General features: G+C 37.2%; 1 protein-coding gene across 3 annotated transcripts in view; it reads left to right on the top strand.

The window, feature by feature from the left end:
• LOC121442186 (tripeptidyl-peptidase 2) overlaps window positions 1–21,167 on the top strand; it is a 62,933-nt gene that overhangs the window by 27,765 nt on the left and 14,001 nt on the right. For 2 of the 3 annotated variants that reach the window (XM_041643625.1, XM_041643628.1), the window contains exons 11-24: window positions 2,159–2,307; window positions 3,649–3,764; window positions 4,186–4,354; window positions 4,753–4,910; window positions 5,353–5,429; window positions 7,575–7,681; window positions 9,440–9,594; window positions 11,186–11,302; window positions 11,512–11,612; window positions 12,504–12,600; window positions 13,580–13,717; window positions 15,019–15,263; window positions 15,478–15,556; window positions 17,545–17,583. In XM_041643625.1, the coding sequence (XP_041499559.1) occupies window positions 2,159–2,307; window positions 3,649–3,764; window positions 4,186–4,354; window positions 4,753–4,910; window positions 5,353–5,429; window positions 7,575–7,681; window positions 9,440–9,594; window positions 11,186–11,302; window positions 11,512–11,612; window positions 12,504–12,600; window positions 13,580–13,717; window positions 15,019–15,263; window positions 15,478–15,556; window positions 17,545–17,583 (1,747 nt within the window). The remainder of the gene's footprint in view (window positions 1–2,158; window positions 2,308–3,648; window positions 3,765–4,185; window positions 4,355–4,752; window positions 4,911–5,352; window positions 5,430–7,574; window positions 7,682–9,439; window positions 9,595–11,185; window positions 11,303–11,511; window positions 11,613–12,503; window positions 12,601–13,579; window positions 13,718–15,018; window positions 15,264–15,477; window positions 15,557–17,544; window positions 17,584–21,167) is intronic. The other variant, XM_041643627.1, reaches the window with a different exon arrangement.

Raw genomic sequence — 21,167 nt, 5'->3', positions numbered from 1 at the left:
TTTTGTAGTTAGGTTCTTCCAGTTGTTAAAGACCTAGTGCTTATTGTGATTGTCGGTTGATACTGCAGATGTTATAAACAAGAATGTGGAAATTATCCCCAGATCTTCACATCCATTATCTAATTGATGGGTGACAGTTTGAAGATTGTACTTTTATTCTTGAGAGGATCTGATCAGACACTGTTGTCTGTCTCTCGGTAATGTTTTTACACATTAATTGACACTTAGTCTAGTCATATTTCAGATAGGCTCTGAAAGTGCTGCCCCCAACCTGTCTCACCAGTTAAGATAGGTACACTGTGTTTGCTTCCTGTGGAACAGAAATCAAATCACCCTATAATTCTTAGCCAGGAGTTAAAAAAAAATCACTCACTTAGGGGAAGAATCATAGTAGGAGATCCAACAACCGCTGTGCAGTTGTACCAAAGAGTTCTACAATAGCCTGGAATGGAATATAACAAAGGTATATTTATCTGGGGATAAACTCACAGGGTAGCAATTGGCAGACCTCTGCGTGCACTGGGAACTGGAACCAAATCCAGCAGCAGAGCCAGTCACGCATTTTGTCTGCTCTTATAGTACCTGAGATGATGTCCAAAGTGCTTCAATATCTTAAAGGCTATTGGCTGAAGGATTTCCCACAACTCCTCCACTTTTTGTCTAATTTTAAAGAGAGTTCTAGCCTAATTTAAAAAAAACTATATACAGTAAGATCAAATATCAAGTATTGTTTTTGGAAAAGATGAGGCAAAGCATACATAAAATTTAGAATTACAACTAGCATGAACAACATCAAATAGGAAACATATGCTAAATGTTTCAATAATTATCCTATTCTAAGAAGTCTTATATTAAAAATGGCTTGGCTAAGTCATGAGAGGAAAGTAACTATGACTCTCTAGTCTTCACCCCGATTAAAGACATGAGAAGAGAAATAATATAACCTGAATAAATAGGAAGTGCAATCGGGCAACTTCTAAAAGGTGCAAGAAATGACAGAGATAACCTGTGCAATTACCCACAGTCATTTGCAGTGTTGGGGAAACCAACTTTGGCTAAGGTCGAGAGTATCTGACAGACCATTTTCAGAGGCAGGAAAATTTGAAAACCTGTCTGACCCTGTCTGTCAAGCTTTGGCAGTCTTTTTGCTTGTATCCTGCTTGTCCAGCTTGGACACCATATATTTTGTCAGTAGTCAAGGCAGGGGCAGTTCTTTGCCTAAAGGCAGTTTTACCAAGAAGAAAAGAAGCTCCAAATGGAGTATCTCTGGTGCCCAATAGATCAGTGCTGCCAGGAGCAGCTATCATCACAATGGCATCATACCAGCCAGGTGGAATCATTGTTGTGGTTCTCCATCTTCTTCCTGGAGACTTCAAAGATTACTGTAGGAAAATTTATTGTTCATTGTGGAAAAGTTAAACATTATTCATATAGACATATTCAATGAAAGGTACCATAAAGACAAAATAGGTATATCTTTATTTGAGACAGGGCATAGAGCTGTGCTCGGTGTTACTGTGGTCTTACAGCTAGTAGGAAGTGTTTACGAACACACTGGAGTTAAATCTCCAGGCCCCACATTTGGGAGAGAGCTGTCATCCAGTATGTTGGCCTCCAACCTACACAGGCATGCCTCCTGTATCCTCTCTCTCCCTCTCTCTCTCCCCCTCTCTTAATTTCCTCTCTCCTCTCTCTCATCTTTCTTTTCTCTCTTTCTCCCTGTCCCTCCCTTTCTTTCTTTGACACACACACACACAGTTTGATTTTAAAATTCTTTAATGTGGCTCTTAGAAAATTTTAAATTACATATAAGGCTCATGTTATGTTTCTGTTGGACAAGGTGATAGAGGTAAAAGAAATACCTTCATCAAGGAGTTAGAGCACTCAAATAGCTGGCACATTTGACTTTCTCACATAAACAGATACATGCACACAGAAATTTCACTTAAAGGAAAAAGTGTGTAGTGAGAAATGAGCTGTGTTTGGTCATTTTCCTCCCACTGCTACCCCATAATAATATCTTTGTCTTTTCTTTCTTTTTTTTTCCTTTTTGGAATGACTGCAAATATCGTATCATTTTGGACTGCAATTATGACTTTAAATATTGTGCATATCCAGCTATCCTCACTCTACATAAACCTCTCTGCTTTCTTTTTAGTGCTGATGGGGCCCTTGGTGTGAGCATCAGTGCACCAGGAGGTGCCATTGCTTCTGTGCCTAACTGGACATTGAGGGGGACTCAGCTAATGAACGGGACATCAATGTCTTCCCCCAATGCCTGTGGGGGCATTGCCCTGGTACTTTCAGGTAAGAGAATTATTTACTACTCTCTTCTTTATTGTATACTATGTTTTCTGCAGTTCTTTGGTGAGAGTATGGATAGAATTGTTGATGTCCAGGACACAAAATAAGGTATAAGGAAGAAAATGGTACAAGGAATAATAGTCCTTTGAGTGGGTATTCAGTCATCCAGAAAATACAATATATCGACTGTGATTGATGATTATCAAATAAGAGTTTAGTTCTGGGGCTAAATCTGTCCATAGAATATCAAAAGTGACTTTGCTGATACGGAGCTAATTGCAAAAGGTAGACTGTAAACAAATTCAAAATGTTTATTCGACTCTATCAGCTGAAGAATGTTATTCAGTATTAAATGGGGCATCACCAAGCCACTGCCTCAAAGTGTCCCTCTTTTCAAGTCTTACCTTCCACCCGCCTCTGTCTCTTATAACTCCCTCCTCTCCCTGATACGGAAAGCCGCACTGGGGAGAAATCGTCTGCCTCCTTGCCCCAGTCAGTGCTACATCACCTGCCAGCATGAGTCAGACCTAGGACAGATCCTGGTCTCTACTCATTTCTCATCCTTCAAACTCACCAGATATTTCAAGACTGCATGTCTTCTCTCTGAATATTCAGCTCTCTCTACCTGCAAATCCTTTATACCATGGTTTGGATCTGAAAACTCATGTGTTCTACAAGACTTACCTCCCGTTCTTCTGGATTCTCATGGACAGTTATAGCTTCCTTAGTTTGCATCATAGACTGTTTGTTTTGTTTGCATATTGCAATATTTTATGGGTAACATATTTAATGAGTTCTGAGAGGACAAACATAGTATATAGTATTTCTCCTTTAACAATGAGTAATAGGCTGGCAGATTGTTGACCATAGCCTTCTATGTTCAAAATCTGACTATACACTGTAATCGTCTGGTACCTAGTCATTAAAGATTCTGAGCTATAGTGAGACCTGTTTGATGTTTTTGATGTGGTTTGCTTAAGTTCCACTGCTAATCATAAAGTATAATCTGGTTGAAAATTTCTTTCCCAACCATAGTGCTGAATGTACAGTATTTTGAAGAAAGTGCCGTTGAATGCATCTAACATTTCTGCTTGGTGCATTCATGCCGTCTCTGCATAGCCTGCATTGACATGACTGCAGGGTGGCATGCAACCAATTTTCTCTAAGTATTTCTGTGACACAAGCAATTTAAATCAACTGTTTCGTTAATTTTTAAGAAAACATTCAGAAGTGAATGTTAAAAAAAGATTTAGCAGAAGAGGGTACATGTTATCTCGGTGAAGGGGGGGTTTCAACTAGTGAGTTCATTAACATTAATTTCTTAGTTTTGTTTTTTAATTTTAGGTCTGAAAGCAAATAATGTTGACTATACTGTTCACTCAGTCAGAAGAGCTCTAGAAAATACTGCAGTAAAAGCTGAAAATATAGAAGTATTTGCCCAAGGACATGGAATTATTCAGGTATTGTTGTCTGTGTAAAAAGTAACAATAAACCATCAAGATAATGCTGTATAGATTGCTCTACGGTGCTAATTTAGCCTGTCTAAACTATGGAGCTGGCCATTGTAGAACTATCAGACAGAGGGCACAAAGAGACTTAGTAGGCAAGAGAGAGTAGCTGCACTGAAATAAAGAAACATGAGGGCATGTAGAGATTGGTCAGCAGAAGTTAGTGAGTGGCCTTGGGTCACGTGAGAACAACTGTAAATGCAGACTACAGTGGAGAGTCGTCAAGTCGTGATTAGAATGGTATTTTTTTAAAAGCATCTTAGCTGTGGAAATTAGTTTAGAGAATTGAATATAGAAATTAGCTTTGTTGCTGATTAAATTGATTCTTAATTTGTAATAAAATATTTTTCTTTGACCATTTATTCTTTTTTAGGTTGACAAAGCCTATGACTACCTCATTCAGAATACATCATTTGCTAACAGATTAGGTTTTACAGTTACAGTTGGAAATAACCGTGGCATCTACCTCCGAGATCCTGTTCAGGTGGCTGCTCCTTCAGATCATGGTGTTGGCATTGAGCCTGTATTTCCAGAGAACACAGGTAAGTGGTAGGCTAGCAGTAAGCAGAAGCATTCATATTTGTGACTGGGGTAGCAGGGACACTGCAGCTCTACGGTGTATAGTTAAAGCTGCCATCGCATGCATGGCAGCTTATTTTACTCAGACGCTCTTCTCTGTGTGCAGCAATATGAAACATCCACTAATCTCCTGTTTTAAGGGTTAGCAGTGTTGGATGAAAACGCATATGAATCGTGGAAGGATACTAAAATATAAGGAAGACGCCGTGCTTTTATTTAAGTTGTAATTTGGATGTCATGTCTAATGCATTGTCCAGCTGACCAAACTAAATTGCTAAACTTTCTTGGTAGAACATAGAACTTTTAAAATGGTTCCCAGGAACAGGAGGAAATGTTTATTTTATTTTATTTTTTATTCCAGAAAACTCTGAGAAAATATCCCTCCAGCTTCATTTAGCTCTAACTTCAAATTCGTCTTGGGTCCAGTGCCCTAGCCATCTGGAGCTCATGAACCAGTGTCGGCACATAAACATACGTGTGGACCCCAGGGGGTTAAGAGAAGGCTTGCATTATACAGAGGTATATTGTCATCTTTTCTTTGTCCATTTAAGGAGTTAATGTTGCATCCTTCTGTGAAGAAGGCTGGGGAAGACATAGATAGCAAAGCCTTTTTGACCAGGCCTCTCTACTTTGTTAAGCATAGCTAAACCTGTACTGTAGTTAGCTTTACTGTTTAGACAAAACATTTTTAAACATGGCATTTGTAAGTAAATCATAACATCTTTCTGCTTCCAAAGTATTTATAATAGTAGTTTTGTTTTGTAGTAGATAGTAATTAAAATGCATTTTTTTAAAAAAAATTGATGCCGTATTGCCCATTAATTTCAGTCATGGTTTGCTTATGTAGTTGGACTTTGTGTTATATTTTAAGATTAGATTATTCTATGCTTGCATTATACCTTTTACTTACTTTTTTGCATCTTTGTTCATGGATGCTGAAACTTTGTGTTCTTTCTTCAAGGTATGTGGCTATGACATAGCATCTCCTAATGCAGGTCCTCTATTCAGAGTTCCAATCACTGCAGTTATAGCAGCAAAGTAAGTAAATGTTTAACTTACTATTACATTTACATTGTTAGTGCCCATAGGTAGACTTTTGGAGGATTATTAGCCCAGAAGCTAATACTAGAAAGATTATAAGACAGAAGCAGGTAACTGGGTTGTGCTCCTTTCTAAATGGCATGTAGTTAGCTATGCTGTTTGTATTAGTTATGAGTAGTTGAGAGCCTTGGCATCTGCCCACACTTCACTGAAATGTTTTTATCCAGACGGTGTACCAGTGACTCCATATTGCCCAGCTGAGTCTGCCTTCATTTCGCCTGTTGTTTTATTACTCAGTAGTGATTCTTCATTTTCTTCCACTCCATGTGGCTTTACTGTCCTGTGTCTGATTATGCTCTTGTGATTTTTCTAGTTGCTTTCTATATAATGAGTCTTGCTTTGTTCTACCAGCAAGCTCTCAAATAATGACATGGAGACTTGTAATTAATTATGAAAAAGCTTGGTCTTACCTTAGGCTTGTTCCTAAGTAATTCTTATAACTTAAATTAACCCATTTATATATTAATCTACTTTCTATCATGTGGCATTACTTCTCTTCCATCTTACACCTTCTGTTTCCTATCCTCATGTCTCCTGTGCACGCAGGTTCTCTTCTTCCTTCTCTCCCTGGAAATCCTGCCTATACTCCCTGCGTAGCTATTGGCTGGTCAACTTTTTATCACACCAATCACAGCAAATACAACTTAATACAGTGTGCAAGTATCCCACAACAATCTTTTGTTTCCAGAATTATTCTTTTATCCTTCTTGGAATCATGGAATTCAGCTTGATAATGTTCCTTCATGCTTCAAACACAGCAAGGGCACCCACTACTTAAGGATTTAAGGATCAGGTTTAGGTTCCTTAAAAAGCCCACAATATACACAACTTACAATTATAGTCCCAGACAGCTTCCTGTCACTGACTCTACCAAATTGCACATTTTTAGCCAGCTCCCTGACCTGGTTTCCTCCGTTTTTATGCATTTGTACTGTTGGTTCCTTTGCCTCATTTTCCTGTCTGTTAATTAAGCAGACTTGTGTCTGGGCATCCTAGATGAAGGGAGTTCTTTCTCTATGCTCATTAACTCCTGGACAGTCTTTGGCTGATGTGTTCCAAGGTTTTAAAATTTAATTTACATTGTTTGATTGTGAGTCCTCTGGATACAAACTGTTTTACACATTCTAAATTTAGTACTGTTTGGGGTTGTTTGAGTCAATCATGGAATAGGCCTCAGCCAGTGAGGTCTATAGCATAAAATTGAAGAGATTAAATTTAAAACATGGGAAAATTATATCTTAGTTAAATTCTCAATTATATATTTTGTATACGTTCAGTGGGACTTTAGAAAAGACTTTCAATAATATGCAGTTGAGGAAGTTTCCCCAGGTTCACTTTTAGGCTCTAAACCCTTTTCTATTTTCCCCTAACAATTCCTTTCTGAAGCTTGCTGTATTAAATGGTTTTTCTCTCCCCATCAGTTTTTAGAGATCAGAGGGTCATGTTTTACTCATTGACATATTTCTAGCTACACATCACAGTGCCTCATACATAGTAGGTACTCATTTCTTCTTGGTAAAATTGAGGACAATGTGACTGCAGATGTATTCTATTTCTAGTATATATAGTTACACATTTGATGCTTAGGTTTCTTTGATTTCTTATGAAAATAGTTTGTCTTTGGAGCATTTTGAAACATAAGCAGGGGCTTAGTTTACTATCTGTTTCACCTGTACATCTGTGAGACTATTACTGACACAAATATAATTTGATTTTAATATTTAGAAATCACTAGTTGAGTATTAGGTGATGACAAAATCCTGTGAGTTTTGTAAACTTCCTTTAAAAAAACAGGTGAGAGCCTAAGCATTTTACTGTTTTTGTTGAAGGTATAAAAGTAGATTAGTAGACTCATCTGTGTGATGCTGTCAGGTTAGGTCTGCTGCTGTGTTACATGATGAAGTAGTATTGTGCTTACTGTTTATCACCAACTTATTGCAAGCTCAATCCAGGGTTTACTTCCAGTGAACTGTACTCTTGCATATGTTAGGAACATCTAGAGTGCCAATGACTTTATTGTTTACACGCAGCTTTACTGTTAGAGTATCGTGTTTAATATAGATATATATTTTTAATTTTCAGAGTAAATGAGTCATCACATTATGATCTAGCCTTTACAGATGTACATTTTAAACCTGGCCAGATTCGAAGACATTTTGTTGAGGTTCCTGAGGGTGCAACCTGGGCTGGTAAGTAAAATGTGACTGTACCTTTTATTTTGTTAATGTATTTGAGAATTTGCACACTGGTAATAATGCACTATTGCTGTGTTGATTTCCTTGTAAGGGTTCTCAGGAGTTACTCCCAACCGTTACCTTTTTGTATTCCGTGTCTATGCTAGGCCCTTAGAGGAAGACTGTTTGCCTTTTCTCCTATAGAATACCTTGTCTAAACTGTGACTGACTTATTGAGAAAGCATTAGCGTGAAATATCTTTACTGATATATTCTTATCTATAAGAATATATGGCCACAGAGTGCTTCCTCTATGTTAGGTCAGCCTTTGTATTCTTAAGAGTTTGGTGCACTCAGTGACAGAAAGCTATTTGGGGCTGTTATTGTGAGTTGTCATTGTAGGCTATTTTAAGACCAAGTTGTGGCATGGCTTAGTACTGCAGTATTTACATAAGGCCCCTTGGGGTTGTATAGCTCAAGGCTTTAATAAAATTCAGTAATAGTACTAAAGAATAAGAAACCTTACCCACAGAAATTACTCTTGTTTTTTGCCCAGCCTTTGCAGTTTACTGAGTCTGTTTTCTTTAATTAAAAAGAAGAAAAAAACCTTGTTTAGTGATAAATCAGTAAATATAATTCCCTTAGGATTTATTTAGTTGGTATTGAAAACATTCCAGGGTTGGGTGGAGGTTATTATTATAAAACATTATTGAATGATATAGAATGAGCATGTTTCCACATCATTTCACAGTGTTAGATTACAAATGTTCTGGTGGTTTCTATTTCAGATCGTTCAAAATATTGTCAGAATGCCATATATGTACTCAGAGCAATGGATTGATTTCCCCTCTGTGCCCCCTTGTCTGTAAGAAATAAAATGAACCAATCCTTGCTTCAGTACCCTGGATCAGAACAAGTGTTCTTTAAATAATCTTCCTCCTGATTTTGGCTTACTTCTAGCCTTGCAGTACAGTAAAGCTAAGCAGTTGTGGTTCTGATGATGATACTTTGGAGAAACTTAGGAATACATATAAGAGGAAAAGAATAGGAAGAGAATTTAGACATGATAAATAGGGATTGCTAAAATTATAATCTGTTCGAGACCAGCCTGGTCTACAACAGCTAGTTCTAGGACAGGCTCCAAAACCACAGAGAAACCCTGTCTCGAAAAAGCAAATAAATAAATAAATAAAATAAAATTATAATCTGTTTATTGGGAATTAGTTTGGTTTCTGACTAAAATAAGAGAAAAGAGAGATTTTAAAGGCTCTAGTTAGGATAATTGTGTGTAGATCCAGAAGTAACTTTGTTTTTTCCTAGTGTCTGAAGTTTGGATTGCTGTTCACTTAATGATGGTTTATTTCTTAGAGATTATCATGTATACACATACTCTTCTTGAAGAAGCTTGCAGCTTTCATTTGAAAATACCATTTTAGGGACTGGAGAGAAGTATGGTTAAGAGCACTTACTGCTCTTCCAGAGAGACCTGGGTTTGATTCCCAGAACCCACATGGAGGCTTCCAACCGTTTGTAGTTCCAGTTCCAGCATAGCTGTGACTTCAGGCCTCTGCGGGCACCAGACATGCACATGATGTGCAGAATAATGTGCATGCGTACAAAACCTACATATATCAAATAAAAATATGTCTATAAGTAATAAAGAAAATATCGTTCTATTTGTACTATTCCCTAAAAAGTAAAAGTTATTAAAAAACATTTTGTGATCGTTTTAATTCTTAATCAGTTTAAAATTTACTTTCTTTCTTCATTTTAGAAGTTACAGTGTGTTCATGTTCTTCTGAGGTATCAGCAAAGTTTGTTCTTCATGCAGTACAGCTTGTGAAGCAGAGAGCATATCGAAGTCATGAATTTTATAAGTTTTGTTCCCTTCCAGAAAAAGGAACACTGATTGAAGCCTTTCCTGTCCTGGTAAGTTTGACAGGTTCAGATTCAGAGCACTCCCTTTTCTTTTGACATGGGCTAAGACTTTGTAGTTTGTGCCTAGAGTATGTAAGAGATTCATATTTTGTTCATACCTCACAGATGAGGTAGGATGAAAGGTAGTTTAATGAAGAATACTGGAAAGCAGGGCTGGAGAAATGGCTGGGGGTTAAGGGTTCGTGCTGCTCTTGTAGAGTGCTTTGCTTCAGCTCACGACACCCACATGGCAAGCAACTTCCAACCACATGTCATGCCAGTTCCCTCTCTGACCACCTCACACTGGGCAAGCACCTCATGCAAGTGCAACACTCATATACATAAAATAAACAACCTTAAAGAAAAGAGTACTGAAAACCAAGGCAGTTATCATGGTGCTTAACAGTAAATCCTAGGATTTGGGAGGCAGAGGTAAGGAGATCACTGAATGTTCCAGACCAGCCTGATTTACATAGTGCGAATCTATGCCAATAAATAAAATGTAAGCTGTATTTCAAAAGTGAATTTTACTACTCTACTCTCTCCTCTTCTATGAAGTTCTATGAAGGAACCCAGGTCTGTGCATCTCAGGCAAGTGCTCTATAACTGAGCTGTACCCCAACCAATATTCCTGTCTCTTTGAACTCAGATACTTCAGAGAAAAGTTGTAGTCATGGGCTTCTTTATATCTGGACCTTCATTTTGCATTGTTAGCACATAGTGCTGCCTGCAGATTGTTTCCTCATGTGAGCCTCTTCTGCAGTGGTCTTACTAATGTCCTCCTGTTATGTCTCTGAAGTGCTTTGTTTCCAGATAAAACTGTTGTCAGGTCTGTTTTCCCCCATATTAGGGATGACTGGTCTTCCTTCATGGTCGGTAGGGAAATGTGCTGCTGTGCTTGCTTGTCTGGGTTTTCTCTTCCTGCTCTCTCCTGTCTCTGTTACGTTTCTGTGGGGCAGTGTTAGCATTTATTCATCTCTTTAAATGTACTAGTACAACAGTGCTAGAATACACTTTTCAATTTTTTTCATAAGAGAAGGATGTGACTATAACTTGCTACTTCAGTTGCCAGGTTGCTGTGAAAACAATATTCAATAATGCCTATTGAGTATGCTTTATAAATTTTATATAAATATAAATATTCTTTCTCATCATTAATGTAAATATCTTTAAATTGGTCCTAGGTTTTTTGTTTTTTTTTGGTTTTTTTTTGGTTTTTTTTTTTTTGGTTTTTCGAGACAGGGTTTCTCTGTGGTTTTGGAGCCTGTCCTGGAACTAGCTCTTGTAGACCAGGCTGGTCTCGAACTCACAGAGATCCACCTGCCTCTGCCTCCCGAGTGCTGGGATTAAAGGCGTGTGCCCGGCCGGTCCTAGGTTTTTTTAACTAATAATGATTTAAAAAGTGTTGAATTATTATTAACTATTTAAATGCCTTATCTATACTCACCCGTGCGATTATGATTTGTTGAATGCCTAGCATAAATGATAGAATCTTTAGTTTTCTTGCTGCAAATAAAAATTTTGTTTTGAAACAGGTAATATTTGGTGGAATGAAGAATTAGAAAACAGATTTATTCTTTAACATTCTTGTTTTTATTTGCAGGGTGGAAAAGCAATTGAATTTTGTATTGCTCGTTGGTGGGCAAGTCTTAGCGATGTCAATATTGATTATACCATATCATTCCATGGAATAGTGTGTACTGCACCACAGTTAAACATTGTAAGTATTATAACATTTTTAGTGTAATTTGTGTTATGAAAAATAATTTCTGTGGTAGGTGTAAACCTTAATGGGGAACTAATCAAAAATCAAATAAATCTATATATATTCGTCCATGAGTATTTAAATATTTGCGCTACATAAACTTATTTTAGAGTCAAAGTATTGTCTTAACGTTTGAAAAATTAATTTTTAAATATCTTTTATAGCATGCATCTGAAGGAATCAATCGTTTCGATGTTCAGTCCTCCTTAAAGTATGAAGATCTGGCTCCTTGCATTACTTTGAAGAGCTGGGTCCAAACACTGCGGTATCTATCACTGTTTTAAGAGTTACAAAAGCTGAATGTTAATAGGAACAGTATGAGGTTTTTGGGCTGTTTTTGTTTGTTTTCTTTCTAATTTTTTATCTATGTGCTGCTAGCGATAAAAAAAATCCAGTTTGATTTTGCAGCCTAGGAATCCTCTTGGGATTGCTCTGTGGCCTCACTGACCATCAGCGCTGCTGCCACTGTATGCTGACCACCATTTTTGAAATAAATAATCAGTTGAGACTGAGACAGGAGAGCAGCAAGTCCCAGGCTAACCTGGAGAAGTTAGGGAGACCCTGTCTCTTCTTAACTGTAACACCCTCAGTTTAATCTCAGCTATTAGAGCAAAGCAAGGTAACAGTGCCCAATTTTTATTTTGTGAATGTATGGTTCAGTGCTGGAAAAAATTCAATATCAGAAAATCCCATTGACTGGTAGAAGAAATGTGTCTCCTGAGTGTATATGCCATAACTCCTTGTGGAAGCAGGAACTTGCAGTCTTGGTGTTCTGCTGCTAATACCTCGGCAGTGTCATCTCCTCAGGACAAGGGCTAGCTCTAGCCTTGGCATATGACGTGGCCCATGCCACGCTTTTGCAGCAGTACCAGCAGGAGAGGGTGGTGGGGAGTGTCTGGATCGGAGCTGTTCTTTCACTGTTGTTGGTAGTCATCACCCGAGTGCTGGGGTTTTGTAACGTTTTTGAATGGTTTTAATGATAAATTTTTGTAATATTGCAGCGATTTAGTCAATCTGGAGTACATATTAATAATTAAAATATGGTTTACTAAAAAAGGCAGTTTCAAGAGTAATCTCAGCTGGCATAATTAACTGCTTCTCTGTATTGCTAAATGAAGTCTTGAATTAATTCAGTGATGCAGTTGCCTTATTACAGCCCAGTAATTGCAAAAACCAGACCTTTAGGATCAAGAGATGTTTTGCCAAATAATCGCCAACTTTATGAGATGGTTCTGACATATACCTTTCATCAGGTAAGTGTTTTCTAGTAAAATACACCTGTACAGGAAACTTTGATTTTATAGTCTATGAGATCACAGATGGAAAGACATCTCCTGTCTTTGAGTCTTAGGTTTTTTGTTTTTTAATAATTTATTGGGGGTTTTTTTTGGTTGATATGACAAACAGCAGGAATAAAAATGCATAAAGGAAGAAGTTGTTACTCTGCCACACTGTTTGAGAGGGTTTAGCCCTGTGCTCCCTTGGCCTCTTTGTTTCTGGGCCTGTAGTCAGGTAATACACAATGGCATCAGGAACATTTAACGGAGGCTTCTTGACTCACAGAGGACAGGACAAGAAGCAGAGAGGAGGGGACCAGAAACTAAAAATTAGGGCATGCCTGTTGCCACCCAACTTTGTCCAGCGAGGCTTTACCTGCTAGAATTTCAACCATCTACAACACAGCATCCCCAGCTGGGTACCAAACATTGAGCATATATGGGAGATACTGTATATCCTGACTACAGCAATGCTCCATGGATGACACCTGGCCTGAGTGCCCTCTGGGAAGAATCAGTAGTGAACGTAATTGAGACCATTTTCAGTGTTGGATCAGGGGATTTCTACAGTGAATGAGATTTCAGTTCATTTTATGTTTACTTTGTTGAAACATTATATAAATTTAGTTTTCATGCTACAGAATGGTAGGTTAGGGTTATGGTTAGATTCAAATTTTATAAAGAGATTAGAGTATATATGTTGGAACTATATATATTTGTTAGGAATGAGTGTGTGTTTGTGTGTGTGTGTGTGTGTGTGTGTGTGGTGTGTGTAGGAAGAGCACTAGGTTTGTATTTTTTAGAGTTTACAAAAGTTAATTTCTTTAATGCCAAGATAGTCGCTATCCTGTACTTTTATAAGAATGTATTTTGAATACTTTTTAATGAAACAGTATAATGGTATTATAAATTACATATAAACCATGACAAGTAATTGTTCTTTTTTTCTTAATAGCCTAAGAGTGGAGAAGTAACACCTAGTTGTCCACTTCTTTGTGAATTGTTATATGAGTCAGAATTTGACAGCCAACTCTGGATTATTTTTGACCAGAACAAAAGACAAATGGGCTCAGGCGATGCCTATCCACATCAGGTATAAGTTGTAAAAAGAATTAATAAATCCCAAATTTCTTGTTAAGTTAAAACACTTGAAAAGTTTTTAAAGATATAATTTGCACTCAATCTTTTTACACCTTCAGAAATCTCTTTTGCTCTGGTAGTCATTAAGGGACCAGCTTGACAACTCTTCTGCCATACGCTAGAGGATGTTGCTTACAAACACTGCCAACAGAGTATTTTTAGTGGAGGAGGAGGGACAGCAGCCAGCACAAGCTCAGCATGCACTCTGTCATGAGATTAGACCTGTCGTCCCAATATAGCTCTTTGTTGTACTTCTCCCTCCTACCCACGGCTTCTGCCTATTTAAAGAGAGATAGTGAATGAGGAGTGTGAGACTGGAAAGTGGTCCCAGGTCTGAGTGGAGCTCGGGGTTACTAAGGCATTGACCTGGTGGTTTCAGTGAATTAATGCCATCAGCTCTGAAACTGTACTGAGCATTGAACTGCATGCTAGGCACTGTGCTTTCCACACCATTGAATGGAAACAGAATCTCTTGGCATGTGACTACTTGGAAATTTCGTCTCTAACTCAAATTGTATTTGAAGAAATGGGATATTTTTCATGAAATGCTCGTGATTTTTTTTTTATTGCTGAATAGTGAAAATAATTAATGGAAGTTGTTGCATTTGTTCATTTAAGGAGTTATCCCAGTTTTCCCCGTCAAACAAACAGCGGTCTCATCCTATAGAGTGGAATGTTGCTAGGCATACTTGAGTTACCTCTCCTGTCTTCTCAGAAGACACTGCTTCTGCAGAGTACAGCATCCCTATTCCGTGACCATGTTAGTTTGGCCGAATGTAGCTTTCTATTCCTTAATTTCTATTGGCTTTCTGTTTCCCCTGCTTGTCATAAAGAGATGTGACACTTCACAGTTAAAATTCAAAGTTTGCATATACATGAATGTATATTTTAGAAAATCTGCAGCAACTCAATTTCACTTTTGACAATTTGTGTTTCTGATGACCCGTGAACAAAAATATTGCTTTTCTTAGTCGTGTATAAATACTGGTTATGTGAGGGTGTGGCTATCCTGTGGTGGAAAGAGTGAGAACACTGGCGTCAGACCTTGCCTGAGCTCCTTCATTCTTTACTCTGTGTGACTCTGGGCAAGCCTCTTGATATCCCTGATCCTGCGGGCTCGCTAGCACCTAGACATTTTTGTATAGATAATCTCTTGTACCTTGTGCACATTCTGTAAATGGAAATGTCTCTTTTATCCTTTTATTGTCATTTTATTAAACTAAACTTACTTTTTCCAAATATTTTCTTTTTTAGTATTCTTTGAAACTGGAGAAAGGAGATTATACAATTCGACTACAGATTCGTCATGAGCAAATCAGTGATTTGGATCGTCTTAAAGATCTTCCGTTTATTGTTTCTCATAGGTTGTCTAATACTTTGAGCTTAGATATTCATGAAAATCATAGCCTTGCACTTCTAGGAAAGAAGAAATCAAGCAGTTTGACGTTACCACCTAAATATAACCAGCCATTCTTTGTTACTTCCTTACCTGATGATAAGTAAGTGATGACGTTGATGAGTGACGTTGTCTTTCATATTAGTCTAAATTTATAGTTTACTGGTGTTTTAGTCTGAAGTGATTTTTCAGTTTTATTTTTGAAAATTTGTACATGGGAACTATTTCAGTATGGAATTATTTTGATGGTTTTCTTCCAAGTATTTTTGTGAAACTTTTTCTTTTGTTGCTTTTTCCCTTTTTAATTTTCTCATTAGAATACCTAAGGGGGCAGGACCCGGATGCTACCTTGCAGGCTCCTTGACACTGTCAAAGACTGAGCTTGGGAAGAAAGCTGTAAGTACCAGTGTCCTAACTAAAAGTGCCTGTTCACCTTGCCCGTCTCTTATGATGGCCTTAAAAGGCACGCTTCAGATGGGTAAAGGAGACAGCGGGGTGGGGGTGGGGGGGTGTTCAGGATAATTTTTGCTTTTTCTTGTGCTATTAGTGAAGGTGGATTAATATTTGGTGTTTATTTAAATGTGTCATTGAAAAACAGTTTATATTCTTTCCCATAAGCCTATGCCGCATGTCCTAAACCTATTCTGACTCAGTACCTAATCTTCCTGAGATCCAGGTCATAATTGGCTGAAATAAATGTAAAATTACAGCATACCTTACAATTTTGATCAATGTATTGTAGAGATTGGAAAAGTCAGATTCTCTTCAGCTGTTTATAAAAACCAATCTGAGGAATTTTTGCCAATGGATATTGGCTGTCATGTTTGTGCAGACTTGATGAGATCTTGTATAATTATGTGGGCAGATGTAATGTTTCTTTTGGTACTGTGTTTTATAGTTTTAAAAAGATGCTTTTTGTTTCTGATTTAGAGATAACTGCTATTTCAGCCTTATGGGCATTTGTTTCAGGTTTTCCCATCTGTTTTCATTACAGATTTGTCGCACAGAACGATGTTTATGTGGATCTGTCACCTTTATGGCCTGTGGGTCATTTATTGTGAACCCACTTAGAGTTGTCATTCTTACATCTTTGCATTTCTCATTAGCGTTAGTTCAAACCAAACTGTGCAAGGCTGTTTAACCTAATACTAGGATCTATACATGCTGTTGTCAGATGAGCTCATCTCATTTATCTTGAAATTTATTTGTATTGCTTGTCATCGTTCAATCAAGGCCATCTATTCACAGCTCTTGGAGCTTAATTTGGGGAGTTTGTGCTTAGAAAAGGTTGTACCTTAGTATCGCTCAGGCTGCATTTCAGTGTACTCCTTACACATGCCTAGCTCAGTGTCATTGGAAGTCAGCCAGCACTTGATCCTGGGCTTTGTTCTTGAATTGATTCAAGAAATCCTCATAGTCAGGTGTTGTGCTGCACGCTTTTAATCCCAGCACTCAGGAAGCAGAGACAGGCGAGCCTCTGAGCTCAAGGCCAGTGTGGTCTACAAAGTGAGTTCCAGGACAACCAGGAATACACAGATAAACCCTGTCTTGACAGAAAGGAAGGAAGGAAGGAAGGAAGGAAGGAAGGAAGGAAGGGAGGGAAAGAAATCCTCAGATCTTACTGTAGATTTACTATTTAGCTCCTTCTGTGGGACTGCAACTGGGTTTTTCAACCAGATAATAGATGGCTCATCTTAGAAGTCTACTTCTCATGGAAAGTATAACAAAAGAGAGTTATTGACAGAAGTATTCTTACAACAATTCAGGAAATAGTACTTCCTGACTATACTCTTAGAGACAATTTTGAAATTATAAGTACGTGGAGTTAACTTTACCTAGCTAACTATAGTTAGGAAGGTCATTTATAAGAAGACAGCAGTAATCTAAAGTTATTGAGTTAGTATAATTGCCATTGAATTTTTCATTTAAACTTTCCTCAGCATTTTACACTTCTTACATTTTGGTAGTTGGAAAGAAAGTGTGATTTTACTTCACTTTGCCTTTCATTTAAACCCTAAGCGCTGCAGGTTTTTTTGTTTTTTAGAAAATTCCATAGGCTTATGTGATGGTCATGACCTCCTGTGTACAGTCAGGTTCTGCAGACTGTCAGCTAATCTTAAATGTTTTAATGCTGATGCAGTTTGATCACAAAACTTTTTAAATAAGCTGAAAATGGCATATTTGAATGCATTTTTATTTTTAGAAGTTGGTATGGCAGTATTGCTTTCCTTTAAGCACGCCATTTTGGTCACAGATCTGATCCTTCTGAGTACTGTGACAAGTATAGATGAAATGTTAAATTGGAAGAAAAATAGGCAGAGGTGGTATCTCCATCCTGTGTAGATTATGCATGTTTTCTTACAGAATGTCGTTCTAACTCCCAGGGGCAGTCTGCAGCAAAACGACAAGGAAAATTTAAAAAGGTACTGATTGTCAGTTCTTAAAAATGATATCTTAAAGCCTTATTTACATAGTAGTTAAACTTTTTTTCTCTCACTATTATAAATCTTTATTTTTAAAGAATCTTTTTCTTAGTTTCTTTTCTTTACAATCTGCAGTATATTTCTGTGAGTTAATACCCACGAGCAGTATTAGCATAGTGCTTTCCTATAAAAGGTTTTGTAAATCATAACCCCTATTTTTCCAGTGGTATAGACAGTTTTTATTGCTTCATATTTCTTGCTATAGATAGGATGTTAAGTTAAAAAGCTTGGAGTTTTGCATATCCAAAACCATAAGGAGATGAATGTGATAATATAGCAATAGAGAACAAAGTAATTAATGATTTTTTTAAATCTAGGGCTGGCTACATGGTTCAGTAGGTAAAGGTACCCGCTGACAAATCTGACAACCTGAGCCTAATCTCTAGGACTCATGATGGAAAGTTGTCATCTAACCTCTGTGTATGTACCATGAGACTTGCCTGCACACACACACACATACACACTTACATTTTAAAATGTAAGAAAAATGTAAAAAGCATATTAAAATCTAAAAGCCATATTTAAAAATATGGTTTTGTTAATAAACTAGTCCCTGCTTTTACATCTATCCTGGTTATGGAAGAACAGACACAGAAAGGATTTTTTAAAAAAGTGAAAATAACAAATAAGAATGTCTATAACTAAAAGTGAAGTCTGTAATAAAAATGCAGACATATTTGATGCTGTGCATGGTTCTACTTGGTTTCCTGTAGAATAGAGAGTCTGTATTGACTGCTGGAGCCACATTTAACTTAAAGATTTCTGTTCCAAGTACAGAGGAAGGGACACATTTGAGGAAGAGCCACTGACATGGTTAGCATTTCAGTGGTCTTTTTATGTAAGAAGTATTCCTACCAGATAATCAGTTGTGCTTTAAAGTACTGAAATGTCTTCCAAAATGCCCTTGTTGTGTATTGATATGTTAAGCCCTGGTGCACCATGAAGAATCTTCTAGTTAAGGACCTGAAGACCAGTATTTCTCAAATGGATGTTTTGACATGTTTGGGCACCATCTAGACATATTTAATGGATCATAACCCATCATTTAAAAAAATCTTATGTATCAATGTGTGTTTCTTTGAGTTGCCATAAAGATAGCTTGAAAAAGTTTCCTAGGAACTCACAAAATAGAAAATATCAAATAGAGGTTAAGCATTACTTTTCTTCCACACTTAATAGTTTTTTTTTTTCAGTTGGTCTGCACAGTTTTGTTGGGCTAAGGTTGTGCACGTTGTGAGAGATAATACTGGAGCACGAGACTTTTTACTGGAGGCTGACTAAAGCTTGGGTAACAAATGTGGGAACTACAGTTACTTCTCCCATTCCTTCCTATCAGCACAAGTACTTGGCACATACATTACAGCTCTTGTATAAAAGACCTATAAAGTTACAAAGAGAAAAACTTACACTTATAATGTAATTAGATACTTTTAATAAATCACAAATGGCATCAATGCTATTAATCTTTAAAATAGTTGAACTTGCATAAAGCTTTTAATTTAGTAACTAAATTAATACATTAAGCACTCAAGAAACTGAGCCTTTTGAACCAGATCTAAATGATGCTGTATTATGTTGTTCACTGAGCAGTTATTGATTTTATGGGTAACATTAAGTTTCTGAAAAATATTCTTCAGTTTGAACGTTATTGAAATACTTTAAGGATAGCTTAGAATTTTTTTCAGCTTTAATACTAAATTTCTCCTATTGGAACTCTTTATTACTTTTCTACTATGAATATTCTTCTTGACTATTCTTATTAAAACATGATCACAATTATTCATGATATAAGATACAAAATCATTGCTATTAAATTAACTTTACATTAGTTTCTTAACAAGTGAGTTGGAGCTAGGTGGTGGTGGCGCACACCTTTAATCCCAGCACTCGGGAGGCACAGGCAGTGGATCTCTGTGAGTTCGAGGCCAGCCTGGTCTAAAGAGTGAGATCTAGGACAGGTTCTAAAGCTACACAGAAGAGCACAGAGAAACCTTGTCTCAAAAAAACAACAACAAAAAAGTGAGTTGGGGAAAAAATGCTGTTAAAAAAGAGTATATGATCATAGTGACACAAATTAAAACAACTCCATTTTCCTTTTGAGATTAGGGTTTTAAGGTACTGCACTTATAATTTTAATAATAGAAATTCTTGTCATGAAGTATTTCATAGGGTCTTACTAATACTGTAATTGTAGTGGTTACTGATTTTTTCTAAGATCCTAAACTTTCAGCTCTTAAATTTTTAGTGATAGTTTATTTACTCTAAGAGCATTTGTTTTTATAGTTGTTGTTTATTGTATATTAACACATACATTAAATTCTATTTTCTGTCTTCTGTACTAAAATAGTAATAGCAATTGCCTTACCCTTGAAATTCAGAGAAGAAATTGCCTTCTAAAACAGGTTTTTCTGCCTAGAAGTATTTCCCACTTTCTAGCCTGGGAAGCTAAACGGTACACAATGCAGTTAGAATGAATCGGACTGTCAGGCAAGTGGTGATCCACAGTCTGTGTAACACACAGAAGAACTTGATTCCAAAGCAATATAACCATATTTACATAGATATTGGAGACTCCTTTTATCTTTATTTCTTGGACAGTTTTGCTAAACACACGACACTGGAGCTGTCTCAATGAGAATTTGTTGCTAGGGTTTTGGCTCAGCTTTTTCAAATACCCTTTTGCTTTATCCAGGGCAATGCCCTCCCAGGAAAGTGACCTGCAAACAGTGGAGAAGAAAGCTGAGCATAGTGGAGCCTGCCCATAATTCCAGCGTTGTCAGGGGTTGCGAGGAAGGACTCAGGAGACAAAATCATGAATTCAGAGCCAGCCTGGCTCCCATTGCAAGACCAGTCTCAAAAATAAAAGCAGGGTTGGTGTTGAGGGAAAAGGAATGGATAAGTTGCAGCATCCTAAAAGAGCAAGCCCAGCAGTAGACTTTGCTCTGACTCTCTTAACTCAGAAAGTATAACAGGCTGCAGATGGATTTCTATGGCTTCCTCATTTCTGTTTTTCTGTGCTTTAAAAGAGCCATGAAGAGACAGTGGTTAATATTGTGCGTTGAAGTCATGGTAGAGCTAGACAGTAATCCCTCACACACTGCCGCATCACCATATACCCCAGAGTCCCGAGTGTTAGAGTCTCAGTAACAGGGAAATGCTTACACAGTGCATAGACCTAAAAGGCCTATTTGGGGGAGTAGGATTTTAAAATACTTTTGACTCATGCTATTTCTGAAGTAATGTGGGAGGGCAGTCTATGTCCTTTTGGTAAGATAAATTTGTTTCAATATTAGAAACTTAAGATGAGTGGAGATATTAGCTTAGCAGCAGTTTAATATAAACCTGAAAATAGAATTTGAGAAGTGGACTTAGTAAATAATAATTAAGGACAGTTAGTTTGTTGCCAGAAACTAAGTTTAGCTATTTGGTTACATTTCCCAAGCAGTGTATTTTTATAGGATAGATTTATATGTCATAGATAAACTTAAGATATATTACTCTACTATTCTCAAAGCAGAACTTTC

Source organism: Microtus oregoni, unplaced genomic scaffold (genome assembly GCF_018167655.1).
Source record: "Microtus oregoni isolate MIOR12 unplaced genomic scaffold, Mior012 000087F_ref0000451, whole genome shotgun sequence".
NCBI lineage: Eukaryota > Metazoa > Chordata > Mammalia > Rodentia > Cricetidae > Microtus > Microtus oregoni.
The sequence above is the reverse complement of the archived record's forward strand: the minus strand, read 5'-3'. Positions and strand labels throughout refer to the sequence as shown.